Source organism: Pseudophryne corroboree, chromosome 2, assembly GCF_028390025.1.
Source record: "Pseudophryne corroboree isolate aPseCor3 chromosome 2, aPseCor3.hap2, whole genome shotgun sequence".
Classification (NCBI taxonomy): domain Eukaryota; kingdom Metazoa; phylum Chordata; class Amphibia; order Anura; family Myobatrachidae; genus Pseudophryne; species Pseudophryne corroboree.
Window position 1 is genome coordinate 530,835,508 of NC_086445.1, and position 17,538 is coordinate 530,853,045.

Below are 17,538 nucleotides of genomic sequence, written 5' to 3' on the forward strand. Positions count from 1 at the left end.
GGTTACAATTATCCCATACTGGGACGATCTCCTCATAAAGGCGAGGTCCAGGGAGCGGTTGCTGATCAGCGTAGCACACTCTCAGGAAGTGTTGCGACAGCACGGCTGGATTCTGAATATTCCAAAGTCGCAACTGATTCCTACGATGCGTCTGCCCTTCCTGGGCATGATTCTGGACACAAGCCAGAAAAAGGTGTTTCTCCCGGAGGAAAAGGCTCAGGAGCTCGTGACTCTGGTCAGAGACCTCCTAAAACCAAAACAGGTATCGGTGCATCAGTGCACGCGAGTCCTGGGAAAGATGGTGGCGTCATACGAAGCCATTCCCTTCGGCAGGTTCCATGCGAGGATCTTTCAGTGGGATCTGTTGGACAAGTGGTCCGGATCGCATCTTCAGATGCATCGGCTGCTCACCCTGTCCCCCAGGGCCAGGGTGTTTCTTCTGTGGTGGCTGCAAAGTGCTCACCTCCTCGAGGGCCGCAGGTTCGGCGTACAGGACTGGGTCCTGGTGACCACGGATGCAAGCTTCCGAGGATGGGGGGCAGTCACTCAGGGAAGAAACTTCCAGGGGCTGTGGTCAAGTCAGGAGACTTGTCTGCACATCAATATCCTGGAACTAAGGGCCGTATACAACGCCCTGAGTCAAGCGGAGCCTCTGCTTCGAAACCAACCAGTGCTGATTCAGTCAGACAACATCACTGCAGTGGCCCATGTAAACCGCCAGGGCGGCACAAGAAGCAGGGTGGCAATGGCAGAAGCCACCAGGATTCTTCGTTGGGCGGAAAATCACGTACTAGCACTGTCAGCAGTGTTCATTCCAGGAGTGGACAACTGGGAAGCAGACTTCCTCAGCAGGCACGACCTCCACCCGGGAGAGTGGGGACTTCATCAAGAAGTCTTCACGCAGATTGCAAATCGATGGGAACTGCCACAGGTGGACATGATGGCGTCCCGTCTCAACAAAAAGCTAAAAAGGTATTGCGCCAGGTCAAGAGACCCTCAGGCGATGGCTGTGGACGCACTTGTAACACCGTGGGTGTTCCAGTCGGTGTATGTGTTTCCTCCTCTTCCTCTCATACCAAAGGTGCTGAGAATTGTGAGAAAAAGAGGAGTGAGAACAATACTCATTGTTCCGGATTGGCCAAGAAGGACTTGGTACCCGGAATTGCAAGAAATGCTCACAGGGGACCCATGGCCTCTGCCTCTCAGACAGGACCTGTTGCAACAAGGGCCCTGTCTGTTCCAAGACTTACCGCGGCTGCGTTTGACGGCATGGCGGTTGAACGCCGGATCCTAGCGGAAAAAAGGCATTCCGGATGAAGTTATTCCTACGCTGATAAAGGCTAGGAAGGACGTGACAGCAAAGCATTATCACCGTATATGGCGAAAATATGTTGCTTGGTGTGAGGCCAGGAAGGCTCCTACAGAGGAATTCCAGTTGGGCCGGTTCCTGCACTTCCTACAGTCAGGAGTGACTATGAGCTTAAAATTAGGATCCATAAGGGTCCAGATTTCGGCCCTATCCATTTTCTTTCAAAAGGAACTGGCTTCGCTTCCTGAAGTTCAGACGTTTGTAAAGGGAGTGCTGCATATTTAGCCCCCTTTTGTGCCACCAGTGGCACCTTGGGATCTTAACGTGGTGTTGAGTTTCCTGAAATCTCACTGGTTTGAGCCACTTAAGACCATGGAGCTAAAGTATCTCACGTGGAAAGTGGTCATGCTATTGGCCTTAGCTTCGGCTAGGCGTGTGTCAGAATTGGCGGCTTTGTCATGTAAAAGCCCCTATCTGGTTTTCCATATGGACAGGGCAGAATTACGGACTCGTCCGCAATTTCTGCCGAAGGTGGTGTCATCTTTTCATTTGAACCAACCTATTGTGGTGCCTGCGGCTACTCGTGACTTGGAGGACTCCAAGTTGCTTGATGTAGTCAGGGCTTTGAAGATTTATGTAGCCAGGACGGCTGGAGTCAGGAAAACTGACTCGCTGTTTATCCTGTATGCATCCAACAAGCTGGGTGCTCCTGCTTCAAAGCAGACTATTGCTCGCTGGATCTGTAACACGATTCAGCAGGCTCATTCTGCGGCTGGTTTGCCGCATCCAAAATCAGTGAAAGCCCATTCCACAAGGAAAGTGGGCTCTTCTTGGGCGGCTGCCCGAGGGGTCTCGGCATTACAACTTTGCCGAGCAGCTACTTGGTCGGGTTCAAACACCTTTGCAAAGTTCTATAAGTTTGATACCCTGGCTGAGGAGGACCTTGTTTTTGCCCATTCGGTGCTGCAGAGTCATCCGCACTCTCCCGCCCGTTTGGGAGCTTTGGTATAATCCCCATGGTCCTTACGGAGTCCCCAGCATCCACTAGGATGTTAGAGAAAATAAGATTTTACTCACCGGTAAATCTATTTCTCGTAGTCCGTAGTGGATGCTGGGCGCCCGTCCCAAGTGCGGACTTTCTGCAATACGTGTATATAGTTATTGCTTAATAAAAGGGTTATGTTATGTTGGCATCTGTTGTTTGATTCTCTGTTGTTGTTCATACTGTTAACTGGGTAAGTTTATCACGAGTTATACGGTGTGATTGGTGTGGCTGGTATGAGTCTTACCCTGGATTCCAAAATCCTTTCCTTGTAATGTCAGCTCTTCCGGGCACAGTTTCCTTAACTGAGGTCTGGAGGCGGGGCATAGAGGGAGGAGCCAGTGCACACCAGGTAGTACTAAATCTTTCTTTAGAGTGCCCAGTCTCCTGCGGAGCCTGTCTATTCCCCATGGTCCTTACGGAGTCCCCAGCATCCACTACGGACTACGAGAAATAGATTTACCGGTGAGTAAAATCTTATTTTTCATGTTGCGAGTTTACACAAACAATATTTATCACATCTGCACTAAAAATGCAGATTGTGATAAGTATGTCCCAAAGTAAGAATCAGTGGGAAGAAAGGGCACTGCCTCTGAAGGGGTGGGGTGACGACTAAGCGCACAGTGCTTCCACCAGTCCTGAGCTGCCTAACTGTAATATATAAGCTCTAAACAATGTTGCACTTGAAAATGATCATGCATTTCATTTTATTTTTCGTTTAGACAACCTACTGCATCAAATGAGGGGAACCCTGTGTTTATTGATGTGGGGATCTGAGCATTAGAAGCCAGCCACCATTTCTGAACATCTTAACTTCTCAAGGGTAACATCATGGGAAAGAGGGGACTCCCCTCTTTCAAATGAGGTTACCCCTGAGTCTGTGGGAAATAGCACACACCATTGTATGGCTTTTAAAATGTATGTGGTGTTTTTACTGGAGTGGTGGTCTTACATGACATCATTGCGTCTCTACTGAGATAATGTCATCAAGTAGTGCCCTCTCCTTCTTCCGGACAAGAGCAATTATTAGGTGTGACTTTTTCTATAAGTCCTCTTCTATTTGAACCCCAGCAGTGCTGAGGATGAGTCCTGGTCTACCTAAGCACTGAAGTATATAAATAAATGTTAATAATAATAATAATAATAATAATAATGTCATTTTTTAATATAAGTAAATAAAAAAATTGTAATCTCCTCAACCTCTCAGATGCCAAATTGTTTTTAACAAAATAACATCAAATCATAATTTTCTGTAAAACAAAACATTTACTCCAAATGGAATTTGTAAAGACAATTAATGGCAGAAAGCAAGTAAAGATATTAATACCCCTTTCACACTGAAAATACGGGTCCAGTCTGGGTTATTGAACACATTGTGTTCACACTGCAGGCTAGACTCGGGTTATTGTCATCCGTTTCAGACTGCACCTGTGTCTTATGCCGCCAGGTCTGCCGACGCTTGGATATTACGTCATCTCTCGGGTCCTTTTAGTGTGATCCAGTTTTCTCCTTTCAGTCCACATTGTATCTGGGTACGTCCCGGTTATTCCTTTTTCACACCAAGCCAGGACCCAGGTTGCTGTGGCAATATTTCGGGTTAGAACCTTGGTGTGAAAGGGGTAAAAATTACTTATATATACCAAAGTCTATACATTTTTGAGCTGAATAAAATACATTAATGTGTCCTCTCTCATCGTTGTGGTAGTCACGTTAAACAGTCCTTCTAGTTGTCTTATTGGGCATTTTTTCCCCGTAAAGAATGCATTTTATACGCATAACTATGCAAATAGGATGCACACACAGTTTCTGCTGATTAAATGATAAACAGTATGTGTATATTCTATGTGTGACTGCAGCTATATCTACATACATTGGGCAGTACGGATGGTGTAATGGTTAGCATTACTGCCTCACAGCACCGAGGTCATGGTTCAATTCCCACCATGGCCCTAACTGTGCTGAGTTTGTATAGTCTCCCCTTACTTGCGTGGGTTTCCTCTGGGTACTCTGGTTTCCTCCCACAATCCAAAAATATACTGGTAGGTTAATTGGCTCCCAACAAAATTAATGCTAGGGTGAATGTGTCTGTGTACATGTGGTAGGGAATATAGATTGTAAGCTCCACTGGGGCAGGGACTGATGTGAATGGGCAAAATATTCTCTGTACAGCGCTGCGGAATATGTGTGCGCTATATAAATAACTGGTGATAAATAAATAAATAATACGAAATTCTACGTTATAGTGTTGTCCTGGAAATCACTGTAATGTAGCATTTTGTAGGCAGATACAGCCACAGTCGCACACAGAATATTAGCATAACTCATATAATTTTAATCAGCAGAGTCTGCTTGAGCGTCTTATTCACATATCAATGAGAATAAGATGTTTTTCGGCAAAAAAGAAACCCGCCATTAGGAGAATTGCACGGTAACTGTCGGCTCACCCACGCCAGACATCTCACAGTGCATAGCGTATTGAGGCTAGATGGATGTGGACGCATCTGTAGGTCCACTGTGACTACTGCCCCTCTTCTGCAGCAGGTTGTCATGTTCGGAAGGAGGTGCTTCTCAGACTTGCTTTGTAGAAATGCACTTTGTGAATTGGTGTATTAATTGTAAAGATGTTACTATAACTCATATAACTGCAATCTTAACTCAGAACTCATGACTTAAATCAATCTAATCACTCCCATGTTAAGTAAAAGGCAATAACTATTTTGTAGCAACTGTGCATGCCAAGGTCCGGGACATAGTAGACAATAAGCTGACAATAGGTAATAATAGTCAACTTGTTGAATGCTAAGGGCAAATGTAAAGTCCTGAACGACTTTGATATAGATGTGCCCACATACACCTGTCCTCAAAATGCGCCAATTATGCCATTTAACCACGCCAAATGCTAATCCTAATTACTGAGTACACTTTAATCAAACTGAGACACAAAATTGAAGAAAAAGCACAAAATCTAGGTAAAAAAAAAAAAAAAAAAGACAGGTCCGATTGATATTATGCTTAATCTGAACTTTACGAGGTATGGATATTAAATAGCAAGACTTCACTTATAAAAACTAAACTATACTGTGCAAATTAAAATAGAGGAGGGGAACATTGTCCTTGGACTAACCCAAAACGGTTTAACAAGTTTCACCTCTCTCGCACAGATAGTTTTTCTGTCACACAGTATTCAGAAAAGTTGTGTTTTTTCTGTGTCACAAAAATGCTTAGTTCAAATTTAGAGCAACATCTTCAGATTTTTAGTTAAATTGATTAAAAAAAACAACAAATCTTTCCGTATGCTAACCGAGGCATGCAGGGCAGATTTTATGTCACAGGCAAGTGTGTTTGAGTCGCACAAAAGTATCTAGTACACTATGGGATGGATTCAGTTAGCTGCGGTAAATTACCTCAGATAACTGATCCCCGGGGGTAATTCAAGTGATGACGATAGCCGGCATTACTGGGGATTTCTCATACGTCCTAGAGGATGCTGGGGTCCACTTCAGTACCATTGATATAGATGGTTCTGCAGGAGCCATTAGCACTTTAAGACTTTTCAAGGGTGTGAACTGGCTCCACCCTCTATGCCCCTCCTCCAGACCTCAGTTTAGATAATGTGCCCAGGCAGACTGGATGCACTCCAGGGGAGCTCTACTGAGTTTCTCTGAAAAGACTTATGTTAGGTTTTTTATTTTCAGGGAGAACTGCTGGCACGCTCATTCCATGGCAGGATTGCCGGTACCGAATTCGGTGACTGCCCATTCTACTAGGAAGGTGGGCTCATACTGGGCGGCTGCCCGGGGTGTCTCAGCATTACAGCTTTGCCGAGCAGCTACTTGGTCAGGGGCAAACACGTTTGCTAAGTTTTACAAGTTTGACACCTTGGCCGATGAGGACCTCAAGTTTGGTCAGTCGGTGCTGCAGGGTCATCCGCACTCTCCCGTCCGTACTGGAGCTTTGGTATAACCCCATGGTACTGAAGTGGACCCAGCATCCTCTAGGACGTATAAGAAAACAGGATTTTAATACCTACCGGTAAATCCTTTTCTCCTAGTCCGTAGAGGACGCTGGGCACCCAGCCCACTGCGTACTTTACCTGCAGTTGTTATTTTGTTAAAAATGTTTTCAGCACGGTTGCTGTAATGTTCATGCCCATTGGCATGTGTTTTGTTGAATGCCATGTTGTGCGGCATGGTTGAAGTGTGAGCTGGTATGACTCTCACCATTAACTTAAATGTAAATCCTTTCCTCGAAATGTCCGTCTCCCTGGGCACAGTTCCTATACTGAGGCCTGGAGGAGGGGCATAGAGGGAGGAGCCAGTTCACACTCTGAAAAAGTCTTAAAGTGCCCATGGCTCCTGCGGAACCGTCTATACCCCATGGTACTGAAGTGGACCCCAGCATCCTCTACGGACTAGGAGAAAAGGATTTACCGGTAGGTATTAAAATCCTGTTATATAAGCTCTAAACAATGTTGCACTTGAAAATGATCATGCATTTAATTTTATTTTTCGTTTAGACAACCTACTGCATCAAATAAGGGGAACCCTGTGGTAGAAAGGTTCGCTCCCCCTTGTTAGTGTGGCGCCCGAAACCTGTGACCACCTATGGCTAGGTGTCAATAACGAATATCAGCAATAAAATAATTAAATTTTACCGAAAAATGACATACACAATACACGATAAAAAACGTGATAATGTGACTAAAAACATGGACGATACTGGCAGGAAAAAGTCATACTGGTGAAGGCAGATGGAGCCACAGGTGTCAAAGAAGCAAGGTATCCCGGGATATACCCTGCTTAGGCTCCAAGAGGTTAATCCCACCAGCCGTGGATGGAAAGTTCTGGATGTCCGTCAATGATGAAGATGAGCACAGCAGGGCAATGCTGACGCGTTTCGGGACTGTCCTGTCCCTTTTTCAATCTGCTTTGAAAAAGGGACAGGACAGTCCAGAAACGCATGTTTTTTATCGTGTATTGTGTATGTCATTTTTCGGTAAAATGTAATTATTTTATTGCTGATATTCGTTATTGACACCTAGCCATAGGTGGTCACAGGTTTCGGGCGCCACACTAACAAGGGGGAGCGAACCTTTCTACCATTGTTTATCTCTTTTGAGTCTATAGGGGACTCTAACAGCCCCCCCTTCCAGGCAGGCCCGGCAATTCCATACAGCGCCATAACCACTCTCACCTCCCTCTCTTTTTCTAAGGGGAACCCTGTGTTTATTGATGTGGGGATCTGAGCATTAGAAGCCAGCCACCATTTCTGAACATCTTAACTTCTCAAGGGTCACATCATGGGAAAGAGGGGACTCCCCTCTTTCAAATGAGGTTACCCGTGAGTCTGTGGGAAATGGCACACACCATTGTATGGCTTTTAAAAAAAAAAAGCACACAATCTAGGTCAAAAAATAAAAAAAAGACAAGTCCGATTGATAATATGCTTAATCTGAACTTTACGAGGTATGGATATTAAATAGCGAGACTTCACTTATAAAAACTAAACTATACTGTGCAAATTAAAATAGAGGAGGGGAACATTGTTCTTGGACTAACCCAAAACGGTTTTACAAGTTTCACCTCTCTCGCACAGATAGTTTTGCTGTCACACAGTATTCAGAAAAGTTGTGTTTTTTCTGTGTCACAAAAATGCTTAGTTCAAATTTAGAGCAACATCTTCAGATTTTTAGTTAAATTGATCAAAATGACCAACAAATCTTTCCGTGTGCTAACCGAGGCATGCAGGGCAGATTTTATGTCACAGGCAAGTGTATTTGAGTCGCACAAAAGTATCTAGTACACTATGGGATGGATTCAGTTAGCTGCGGTAAATTACCTCAGATAACTGATCCCCGGGGGTAATTCAAGTGATGACTATAGCCGGCATTACTGGGGATTTCTCAAACGTCCTAGAGGATGCTGGGGTCCACTTCAGTACCATGGATATAGACGGTTCCGCAGGAGCCATTGGCACTTTAAGACTTTTCAAGGGTGTGAACTGGCTCCTCCCTCTATGCCCCTCCTCCAGACCTCAGTTTAGCTAATGTGCCCAGGCAGACTGGATGCACTCCAGGGGAGCTCTACTGAGTTTCTCTGAAAAGACTTATGTTAGGTTTTTTATTTTCAGGGAGAACTGCTGGCAACAGTCTCCCTGCTTCGTGGGACTTAGGGGGCAGAAGTAGGAACCAACTTCCTGAATAGTTTCATGGCTCTGCTTCTGGCTAACAGGACACCATTAGCTCCTGAAGGGAACTGAACGCTAGCTGCGGCTATGTGCTCACTCCCACAGCAAGCCATCACCCCCCTTGCAGAGCCAGACGTCAGAAGACAGGTGAGTGTTAGAAGAAAGGATCTTCAATCAAAGTGACGGCTAAAGGTACCGCGCGGCTGGCGGGAGCGCAGCGTGCCACGTTGCCCACACATACAAAGGCTCTGCAGGGTGCAGGGCGCGCGCGGGGGGGTGGGGTAGCGCCCTGGGCAGCATGAAACCTATTGAAACTGGCATAATAAGGGGCATAAGTTGCTGAGGCACAGTCCTACCCTCGCCAGTATAAAAAATTACCTCATAAATGCTGAGGAGAAACGCGCCATTGAGGGGGCTGGGCTTCCTCCTCAGTCAGCCAGCACACTGCTCAGTGCCATTTTCTTCCAGCAAAAAGCAGGGGAAGAAACGCTGATCCTCCTCTCAGTTTCTGTTTAGTATCAGAGTACAAAGAGGAAGGGGGGGAGTGTATATTGTGATATTATGGCAATATATATATATATATAGAGAGAGAGAGCGGAAAGTCTCTGTGTACAAAGTACACGACACAGGGATATTTTATTTAAGCGCTGAGTTGTGGACTGGCATTTCTGTGTCCCTCTGACAGATTTTACTGTGGGTCTGTCACCTATAAGCCCGGAGTGTCTGTGGTGTGGTTGTGCACGTGTGTGACATGTCTGAGGCAGGGAGCTCTCCCTCTGTGGGAGCCATGTTATGGACACAGAGTTGTAATATGACACCAAGAGCCTGACTGGGGAAAGGTTACATGATAGTGTGAATCATATCAGTAAGAGGTTGGACTGAATCTCATGCAGAAAACTGAAAATAATCTGTTGAAGATGTGATTTTTAATAGTTCTGCATTTCATCCACAGGGTCCCCTCTGGGTCACATACAAATTTGCACAAGTAGTACAAACTGATACCGACACGGACTCTGATTCCTGTGTCGACACTAGTGATTCCAGGGGAATAGGTCCTAAGTTAGCGAAAAGCATTCAAAACATGTTTTAGCTATAAAGGAGGTGTTAGAAGTTACGAAGCCCTCTCTTTTACCACAGGAGAGGGTTTACTTTAGTAAAGAAGTAATGTAATTTTCCCTCCACCTCATGAGTTGAACAGTCTTGGAGGGAGTCTGAATTAACCTGAAAAGAAATTTCAGATTCCCAAAAGGAATTCAGACAGCTTACCTTTTTCCAAAAGGTGGGAGTCACCCCACATTTTAGACAGGGCACTGTCATAAAAGGAAAAAGGTGTTTCTCCCTGCGCCTGGAATGGCTTCACTTAAGGATCCGGCAGACCGCAAATTCGTGAAGTGATCTATTGATGTGGCCAATGGGACACTACTCAGCCCTACCATTGTCTGTGCGTGGGTGAGTAATGCTGTTGAAAAGTGGTCAGAAAACTTGTCATTAGACATTGACACAATAGATGGAGACGAGATACTCCTAACGTTGATGCCTAATGCCCCTGCGCCGGCGTAAAAGACACATCACTCTCAGATGCAGTCTTTTCGACACCCCCCCCAAAAAAAGGGTAAAGTCCCCCCTTTCTTTGTGGGTAAAGGTAGGGGAAAAGGAAATAAAATCCACAATGTCTCACAGGAGCAGAAATCAACCTCTGCTTATGCCAAATCTTCAGCATGACGCTGGGGCTCCCTTGCGGGAGTCCGCTCAGGTGGGGGCACGTCTGAAACTCTTCAGTCAGTACTGGGTTCAATCTGGCCTAGACACGTGGGCCGTACAAAGAGAGTCCCACGGGTATAATTTGGAGTTTCATGACATTTCCAGAGGCCGTATTTTCGAATCGACATTACCAGCTTCTGTCCCGGATAGGGAAGTGGTAGCAGCAGCAATACAGTGATTGTGTCAGGATCAAGTCATTGTCCTGGTTCCCTTGTCTCAACAAGGAGAAAGGTTTTTATTCAAGCCTATTTGTAGTTCCGAAGCCGGACGGCTCGGTCAGACCATTTCTAAACCTGAAAAATCTGAATCTCTAACTGCAAAGGTTCAAATTTAAGATGGAATCTCTGAGGGCAGTGATTTCCAGTCTGGAGGAGGGGGAATTCATAGTGTCAGTGGACATAAAAGATGCCTACTTACATGTTCCCATTTATCCTCCGCATCAAGCTTATCTGAGATTCGCAGTACAGGATTGTCATTACCAGTTTCAGACGTTGGCGTTCGGACTCTCCACGGCACCGAGGGTATTCACCAAAGTAATGGCAGAGGCGATAGTCCTCCTTCGACTGAAGGAGTCAATATAATTCCTTATCTGGACAATCTCCTGATCAAAGCGAGGTCCAGGGAAAAGTTGATGCAGAACATTGCACTCTCCCTGACAATAGTCCAACGTCACGGTTGGATCATAAATTTTCCAAAGTCACAATTGGAACCGACGACAAGATAGTCCTTTCTCGGGATGATACTGGACACAGAAATACAGAGGTTATTTCTTCCAGTAGAAAAGGCTCTGGAAATCCAGAGAATGGTCAAACAAATTCTGAAACCAACAAGAGTGTCGATTCATCAATGCATTCGGTTGTTGGGAATGATGGTAGCGGCTTACGAGGCCATACAGTTTGACCGATTCCATGCCAGAGTATTCCAGGGGGACCTATTGGACAAGTGGTCCGGATCCCATCTACACATGCATCAGAGGATAATCCTGTCATCCAAAGCCAGATTTTAGCTCCTGTGGTGGCTACACAGTACTCACCTCCTAGAGGGACGCAGGTTCGGGATTCAAGACTGGATCCTGGTGACCACGGATGCAAGTCTCCGAGGCTGGGGAGCAGTCACACAGGGGGAGAGCTTCCAAGGAAGATGGTCAAGTCAAGAAACTTGTTTTCACATAAACGTTCTGGAGTTGAGAGCCATTTACAACGGCCTTCTACAAGCGGTACATCTTCTTCAAGATCAACCCGTACAGATCCAGTCGGACAATGTAACAGCAGTCGCGTACATAAACCGTCAGGGTGGAACGAAAAGCAGAGCAGCAAGGGCAGAGGTGACAAAGTTCCTCCGCTGGGCAGAAAGACATGCAAGAGCTCTGTCGGCAATTTTCATTCCGGGAGTGGACAACTGGGAAGCAGACTTCCTCAGCAGACACGATCTCCATCCAGGAGAATGGGGCCTCCACCAATAAGTCTTCACAGAGGTGACAAGTCTTTGGGGAGTTCCTCAAGTAGACATGATGGCAACTCGTCTGAACAAGAAGCTTCAGAGATATTGTTCCAGGTCGAGAGACCCTCAAGCAATAGCAGTGGATGCACTGGTGACCCAGTGGGTATTTTGGTCGGTATATATCTTCCCTCCACTTCCACTGATACCAAAAGTTCATAAAATAACAAGAAGAACAAGGGTTCGAGCAATCCTCATTGCCCCAAACGGGCCAAGGAGGGCTTGGTATCCAGATCTTCAGGAGTTGCTTATAGAAAATCCTCGGCCTCTTCCTCCTTGCGAGGACCTGCTGCAGCAGGGGCCGTGTGTGTATCAAGACTTACCGAGGCTACGTTTGACGGCATGGCTGTTGAGCATCGGATCCTAGCCCGAAAGGGTATTCCCAAAGAAGTCATCCCCACTCTTATTCAGGCCAGGAAAGGAGTAACGTCTAAACATTACCACCATATTTGGAGGAAATATTTTCTTGGTGTGAAACCAAGAAGGCTCCTACGGAGGAGTTTCAGTTAGGACGTTTTCTCCATTTTCTGCAGGCTGGTGTGGATGCGGACCTAAGATTGGGTTCAATCAAGGTTCAGATTTCGGCCTTGTCAGTTTTCTTTCAAAAACAATTGGCCTCCCTTCCAGAAGTTCAGACGTTCGTGAAAGGGGTTCTGCACATCCAGCCTCCATTTGTGCCTCCAGTGGCACCATGGGACCTTAATGTGGTGTTGCAGTTCCTTCAGTCGGATTGGTTTGAACCTCTGCAGGAGATAGAATTGAAGTTTCTCACTTGGAAAGTGGTGATGCTTTTGGCCTTGGCATCCGCTAGGCGGGTGTCTGAGTTGGGGGCCTTGTCTCACAAGAGCCCTTACCAGATCTTCCATGAAGATAGGGCAGAGTTGAGAACTCGCCAACAATTTCTTCCAAAGGTGGTTTCATCTTTACATATGAACCAACCTATTGTGGTGCCAGTGGCTACTGAAACTTTGAGTCAAAGTCTCTTGATGTGGTCAGAGCTTTGAAAATTTATGTCGCAAAAACAGCTCGGATAAGGAAAACAGAGGCTCTGTTTGTCCTGTATGCTCCCAACAAGATTGGGTATCCTGCTTCTAAGCAGACTATTGCGCGCTGGATCAGAGGGACGATTCAGCACGCTCATTCCACGGCAGGATTGCCGATACCGAAGTCGGTAAATGCCCATTCTACTAGAAAGGTGGGCTCATCCTGGGCGGCTGCCCGGGGGGGTCTCGGCATTACAACTTTGCCGAGCAGCTACTTGGTCAGGGGCAAACACGTTTGCAAAGTTTTACAAGTTTGACACCTTGGCCGATGAGGACCTCAACTTTGGTCAATCGGTGCTGCAGGGTCATCCGCACTCTCCCGCTTGTACTGGTGCTTTGGTATAACCCCATGGTACTGAAGTGGACCCCAGCATCCTCTAGGACGTATGAGAAAATAGGATTTTAATACCTACTGGTAAATCCTTTTCTCCTAGTCCGTAGCACCCGACCCAGTGCATACTTTACCTGCAGTAGTTACTTTGTTATAGTTGCACAAGTGTTGTGTTACGATTATTTTCAGCATGTTGCTGCAATTGTTCATGCCCGTTGGCATGTGTTAAGTTGAATGCCATGTTGTGCGGCATGGTTGAGGTGTCAGCTGGTATGAATCTCACCTTTAGTTTAAAAGTAAATGCTTTCCTCGAAATATCCGTCTCCTTGGGCACAGTTCCTATACTGAGGTCTGGAGGAGGTGCATAGAGGGAGGAGCCAGTTCACACCCTTGAAAAGTCTTAAAGTGCCCATTGCTCCTGCGGAACCGTCTATACCCATGGTACTGAAGTGGACCCCAGCATCCTCTACGGACTTAGAGAAAAGGATTTACCGGTAGGTATTAAAATCCTATTTTTGTTTCACCTGCCATATTTTCTTTGCCCGAAGAAAACATTGGGTAAACAAAAATCAGGAATAAGCCTGTTTATTTTTGCAGTAAAATGAACGCAGCTAATTGAATTTCCCCCCTATATGTATACTAAGGGCCTGATTCATAGATTGACAGAGTTCATACAGCAGCTGTGTCTTTTACATGTTCCACATACTTAAACATTGTTGAGGACCAGGTACATCCTTTCATGGCAGTGGTATTGTCCAATTGAAGAGTCCTCTTTCAGCAGAATAATTTGCCTCGCCACACTGCACAGATTGTCCTAGAATGCTTTGAGGAATATGATAAAGCATTAAAGTTGTTGCCATAACCTCCAGATTCCCCAGATGTCAATTCAATCGCACTTCAGTGTTGGAACAACAAGTTTGATCCATGGTGGCTCCACCTCACAACCTACAGGAGTTAAAGGATCTGCTGGTTCGGGGGCCAGATACCACAAGATACCTTTAGTGGGCTTGTAGAGTCCATGGCTCGGTGGGTCAGAGTTGTTTGGTGGTACAACATATTAGGCAGGTCAATGTAATTAGATCCCACTACGCAAAAATTTACAATTCTTATCTGAAAATTAGAATACAGGTTGAGTATCCCATATCCAAATATTCCGAAATACGGAATATTCCGAAATACGGACTTTTTTGAGTGAGACTGAGATAGTGAAACCTTTGTTTTCTGATGCTCAATGTACACAAACTTTGTTTAATACACAAAGTTATAAAAACTATTATATTAAATGACCTTCAGGCTGTGTGTATAAGGTGTATATGAAACATAAATGAATTGTGTGAATGTACACACACATTGTTTAATGCACAAAGTTATTAAAAATATTGGATAAAATTAACTTCAGGCTGTGTGTATAAGGTGTATATGAAACATAAATGCATTCTGTGCTTAGATTTAGGTCCCATCACCATGATATCTCATTATGGTGTGCAATTATTCCAAAATGCGGAAAAATCCGATATCCAAAATACCTCTGGTCCCAAGCATTTTGGATAAGGGATACTCAACCTGGGATTTAGTGGCTCTTTCTCATTCATGATAAACAATTTCTTTTACCTTAAAACACATTTATTTTATAACATCTGAAGCAATAATTTTTAATAATATTGTCACAGATCCTCATTATTAATTAAACTGTAATGTATTTTTAATACAGTTCTGCTGTTTCAAGACCATTTTTACGCTTACTATTTTCTTTTGTCTTTCCATGTCTCCTGACAGATTACACTCACAACTATTGGTTATGGTGATAAGACACCTCGCACTTGGCTTGGGAGAGTCCTGGCTGCTGGGTTTGCACTTCTTGGCATCTCTTTTTTTGCACTCCCTGCGGTGAGTAAACAAGCTTACCTCTACAGCCATCATTAACTTGTAAAAGAGGTGGAAGAAGACATTTTCTTCTCTTACAGGGTATTCTGGGCTCAGGATTTGCCCTGAAAGTTCAAGAACAGCATAGACAGAAACATTTTGAGAAGCGCCGAACCCCAGCAGCTAACCTTATACAGGTATGGGTAAATATGGGATAATCCTATGAGGACCAATTGGGGCCTTCTTTATTAAGTGTGACTGTATTTGCATATAGTAATTACGTGGTTGTATCGCTGTTTACTTTGTCTTGATGGTCTTTAAGAGCAGTCTCATAGTAGATTTAGCTACAAGGCCTCAAGAAAAGAAATAAGGGCCCCCTTAGTGGAGATTTGACGTTACGCAGAACTTTCCCCCATAGCCCCCTTCCCCCAGTGCTGAAAATGATTGTGTACTAGGGATGGACATCGGAAGCCCACTATCAAATGATGGCTGGGTTTCTGCCATCAAATCTTTCGATGCAATGGTAACTAACCATCTCATCAAAAGAATTCAATAGTAAAAAATAAAAAAAATTGTACATATGCAAAAAAACTGTTTGTGCATGTGCAAAACTTGTAGCTTTGCCGGCCAGAAATGGGACTGAGGGCGGGATCAGGGGTGGGACCCGGAGTAAGCATTGGAACATCCTCAAATGTTTACCATTTGATGGCGACAAACATCAGACTTCACCATCGAATGGTAAAAACACTAACATCAAATCAAAAACATTGCATTCTGATGTCCATCCCTATTTTCTACCATCCCTAAGAAGCAGGAACTTCAAGCACTGCAAGAGGGGAGGGGTGGACTAGTTCATGAAGCAGCAGAACAGACCAGTCATGTACTGAGGGCCTAATTCAAAGATGGGCGCAAACCCAATATTTTTGTGGTTGAGCGTTTATCAATGGTCTGCACATTTGTCACACTGCACGGGTGTCACGATGGTCTTGTGGCAGCAGTCAGAGCGAGGATTTGTTCTTAAAGGTTATTGACAGTCACGGATTATTTGTGGGAGGTAACAAAGGAGTGGTGGCTAAAACACAGGCATGTTGCAACGGTTTTTGGTCGGGTCACAAACTGTGACTGCAATCCCGTATGCAGACAATTTGGCTCTGGCATTTCAGTTCCATCAGCCATTTTGTAAGCCCATTGGGTTACTCAGAAGTTTAATGTTCATCCGACCAACGTCCAATGCCCCCCCAACGGTCCGGCCACGCCTGCATTGGCTGGACCGTGCCCCCTAAATGGCGGCTTAACGCCGCCGTCCAGCCCCCTCCCGCCCAGTAACTGCCTCTGCCTGTCAATCAGGCAGAGACGATCGCTAGGCAACGACGGTTTCGGCCGTCTGGCATGTGCCGGCGCACTGCGGCACATGCGCAGTTCTGACTCGACCACACCGCTGCAAACAAATGCAGCGTGCGATTCGGTCAGAATGACCTCCATTATGCAGTGCAAAAATACGAAATGTAATATTCTTATAGCAGCATCTAGGTCTCCCCAATCATCTTGCGCCATATAGCACTGGGTGAGTGTGGACACATTGGTAGAAAAGAAAATAACAACTGCTTATGGACAACACAAAAATAAAAAAACAAGAGTTACAGCAGCCGACAGACGCCTCCACGATTAACTGCGGATCCATGCACTGTCTAGTACTGTGTTTACAAGCGTATTTTTGCAAAAATAGGCCAGTGGCATCACAAAGAGGCATTTGCACAGCATGTTTGTAACTAGCCTTTGATGTGTCTGCAATTCCCATTTCTCCTTATGTCTCTGTAGTTTGCACACCTATTATGTCACTTATCTGTTGACTACATTTGGTGTACAGTTTTGAAATATATGATTTAAAGCTCAAAAAAGCTGGAAGCCACTTAATAGTGTTTCAGGTTTCCATTTGGCCCATCTCACAAGGAGCCTTCCAGTTGTATGTCACTATCTGATTGTACAATGAGATATACACGGCGCCGGAACAGTCCTGTGCCAGCCCCGCCCATAAGCACATGACATGAGGACATTGCACCAAGGGACAGGGGGACCCGCCCACAGAAAAACGCAACAGGATGCTTGAGGCAGCTGTACAGGCTGCCAGTTGCAGGGACTGTGGTACTGTGTCGCCTCCATGGCCCTTTTCCCTGGGCTACGGCACCACTTACACACCGCTAGTTCTGGCCCTGGATGTTAACATTCACTGTTTATGAGTGTTTAGGTATATCTGCATGTTGCTGTTGCAAGTACACATATGTTTACTAATATTGCCAATGTACATTTCTTATGAAATGTGTCTGTGTTCAATATGAATAATTCACATTGTCGTAAGTGAATTTTCTCTCCTCTGCCATAATATTTAGGGGAAAGTAGAGGGTTGCTATGGAAGGTATTTATTTTCCTATCAAAATAAAAAAGCCCAGTGCTCTCCTCCTCCCTAACCCCTGGCAGCAGCTGGTGTATAAATGTTAAGCTCCTCTGT

At 45.2% G+C, this 17,538-nt stretch overlaps 1 protein-coding gene across 4 annotated transcripts in view; it reads left to right on the forward strand.

Annotated features, from left to right (window-relative positions):
* The window catches only part of KCNQ4 (potassium voltage-gated channel subfamily Q member 4), a 752,031-nt gene that overhangs the window by 334,275 nt on the left and 400,218 nt on the right, over positions 1–17,538 (forward strand). For all 4 annotated transcript variants that reach the window (XM_063954218.1, XM_063954215.1, XM_063954216.1 and 1 more), the window contains exons 6-7: positions 14,946–15,056; positions 15,134–15,229. In XM_063954218.1, the coding sequence (XP_063810288.1) occupies positions 14,946–15,056; positions 15,134–15,229 (207 nt within the window). The remainder of the gene's footprint in view (positions 1–14,945; positions 15,057–15,133; positions 15,230–17,538) is intronic.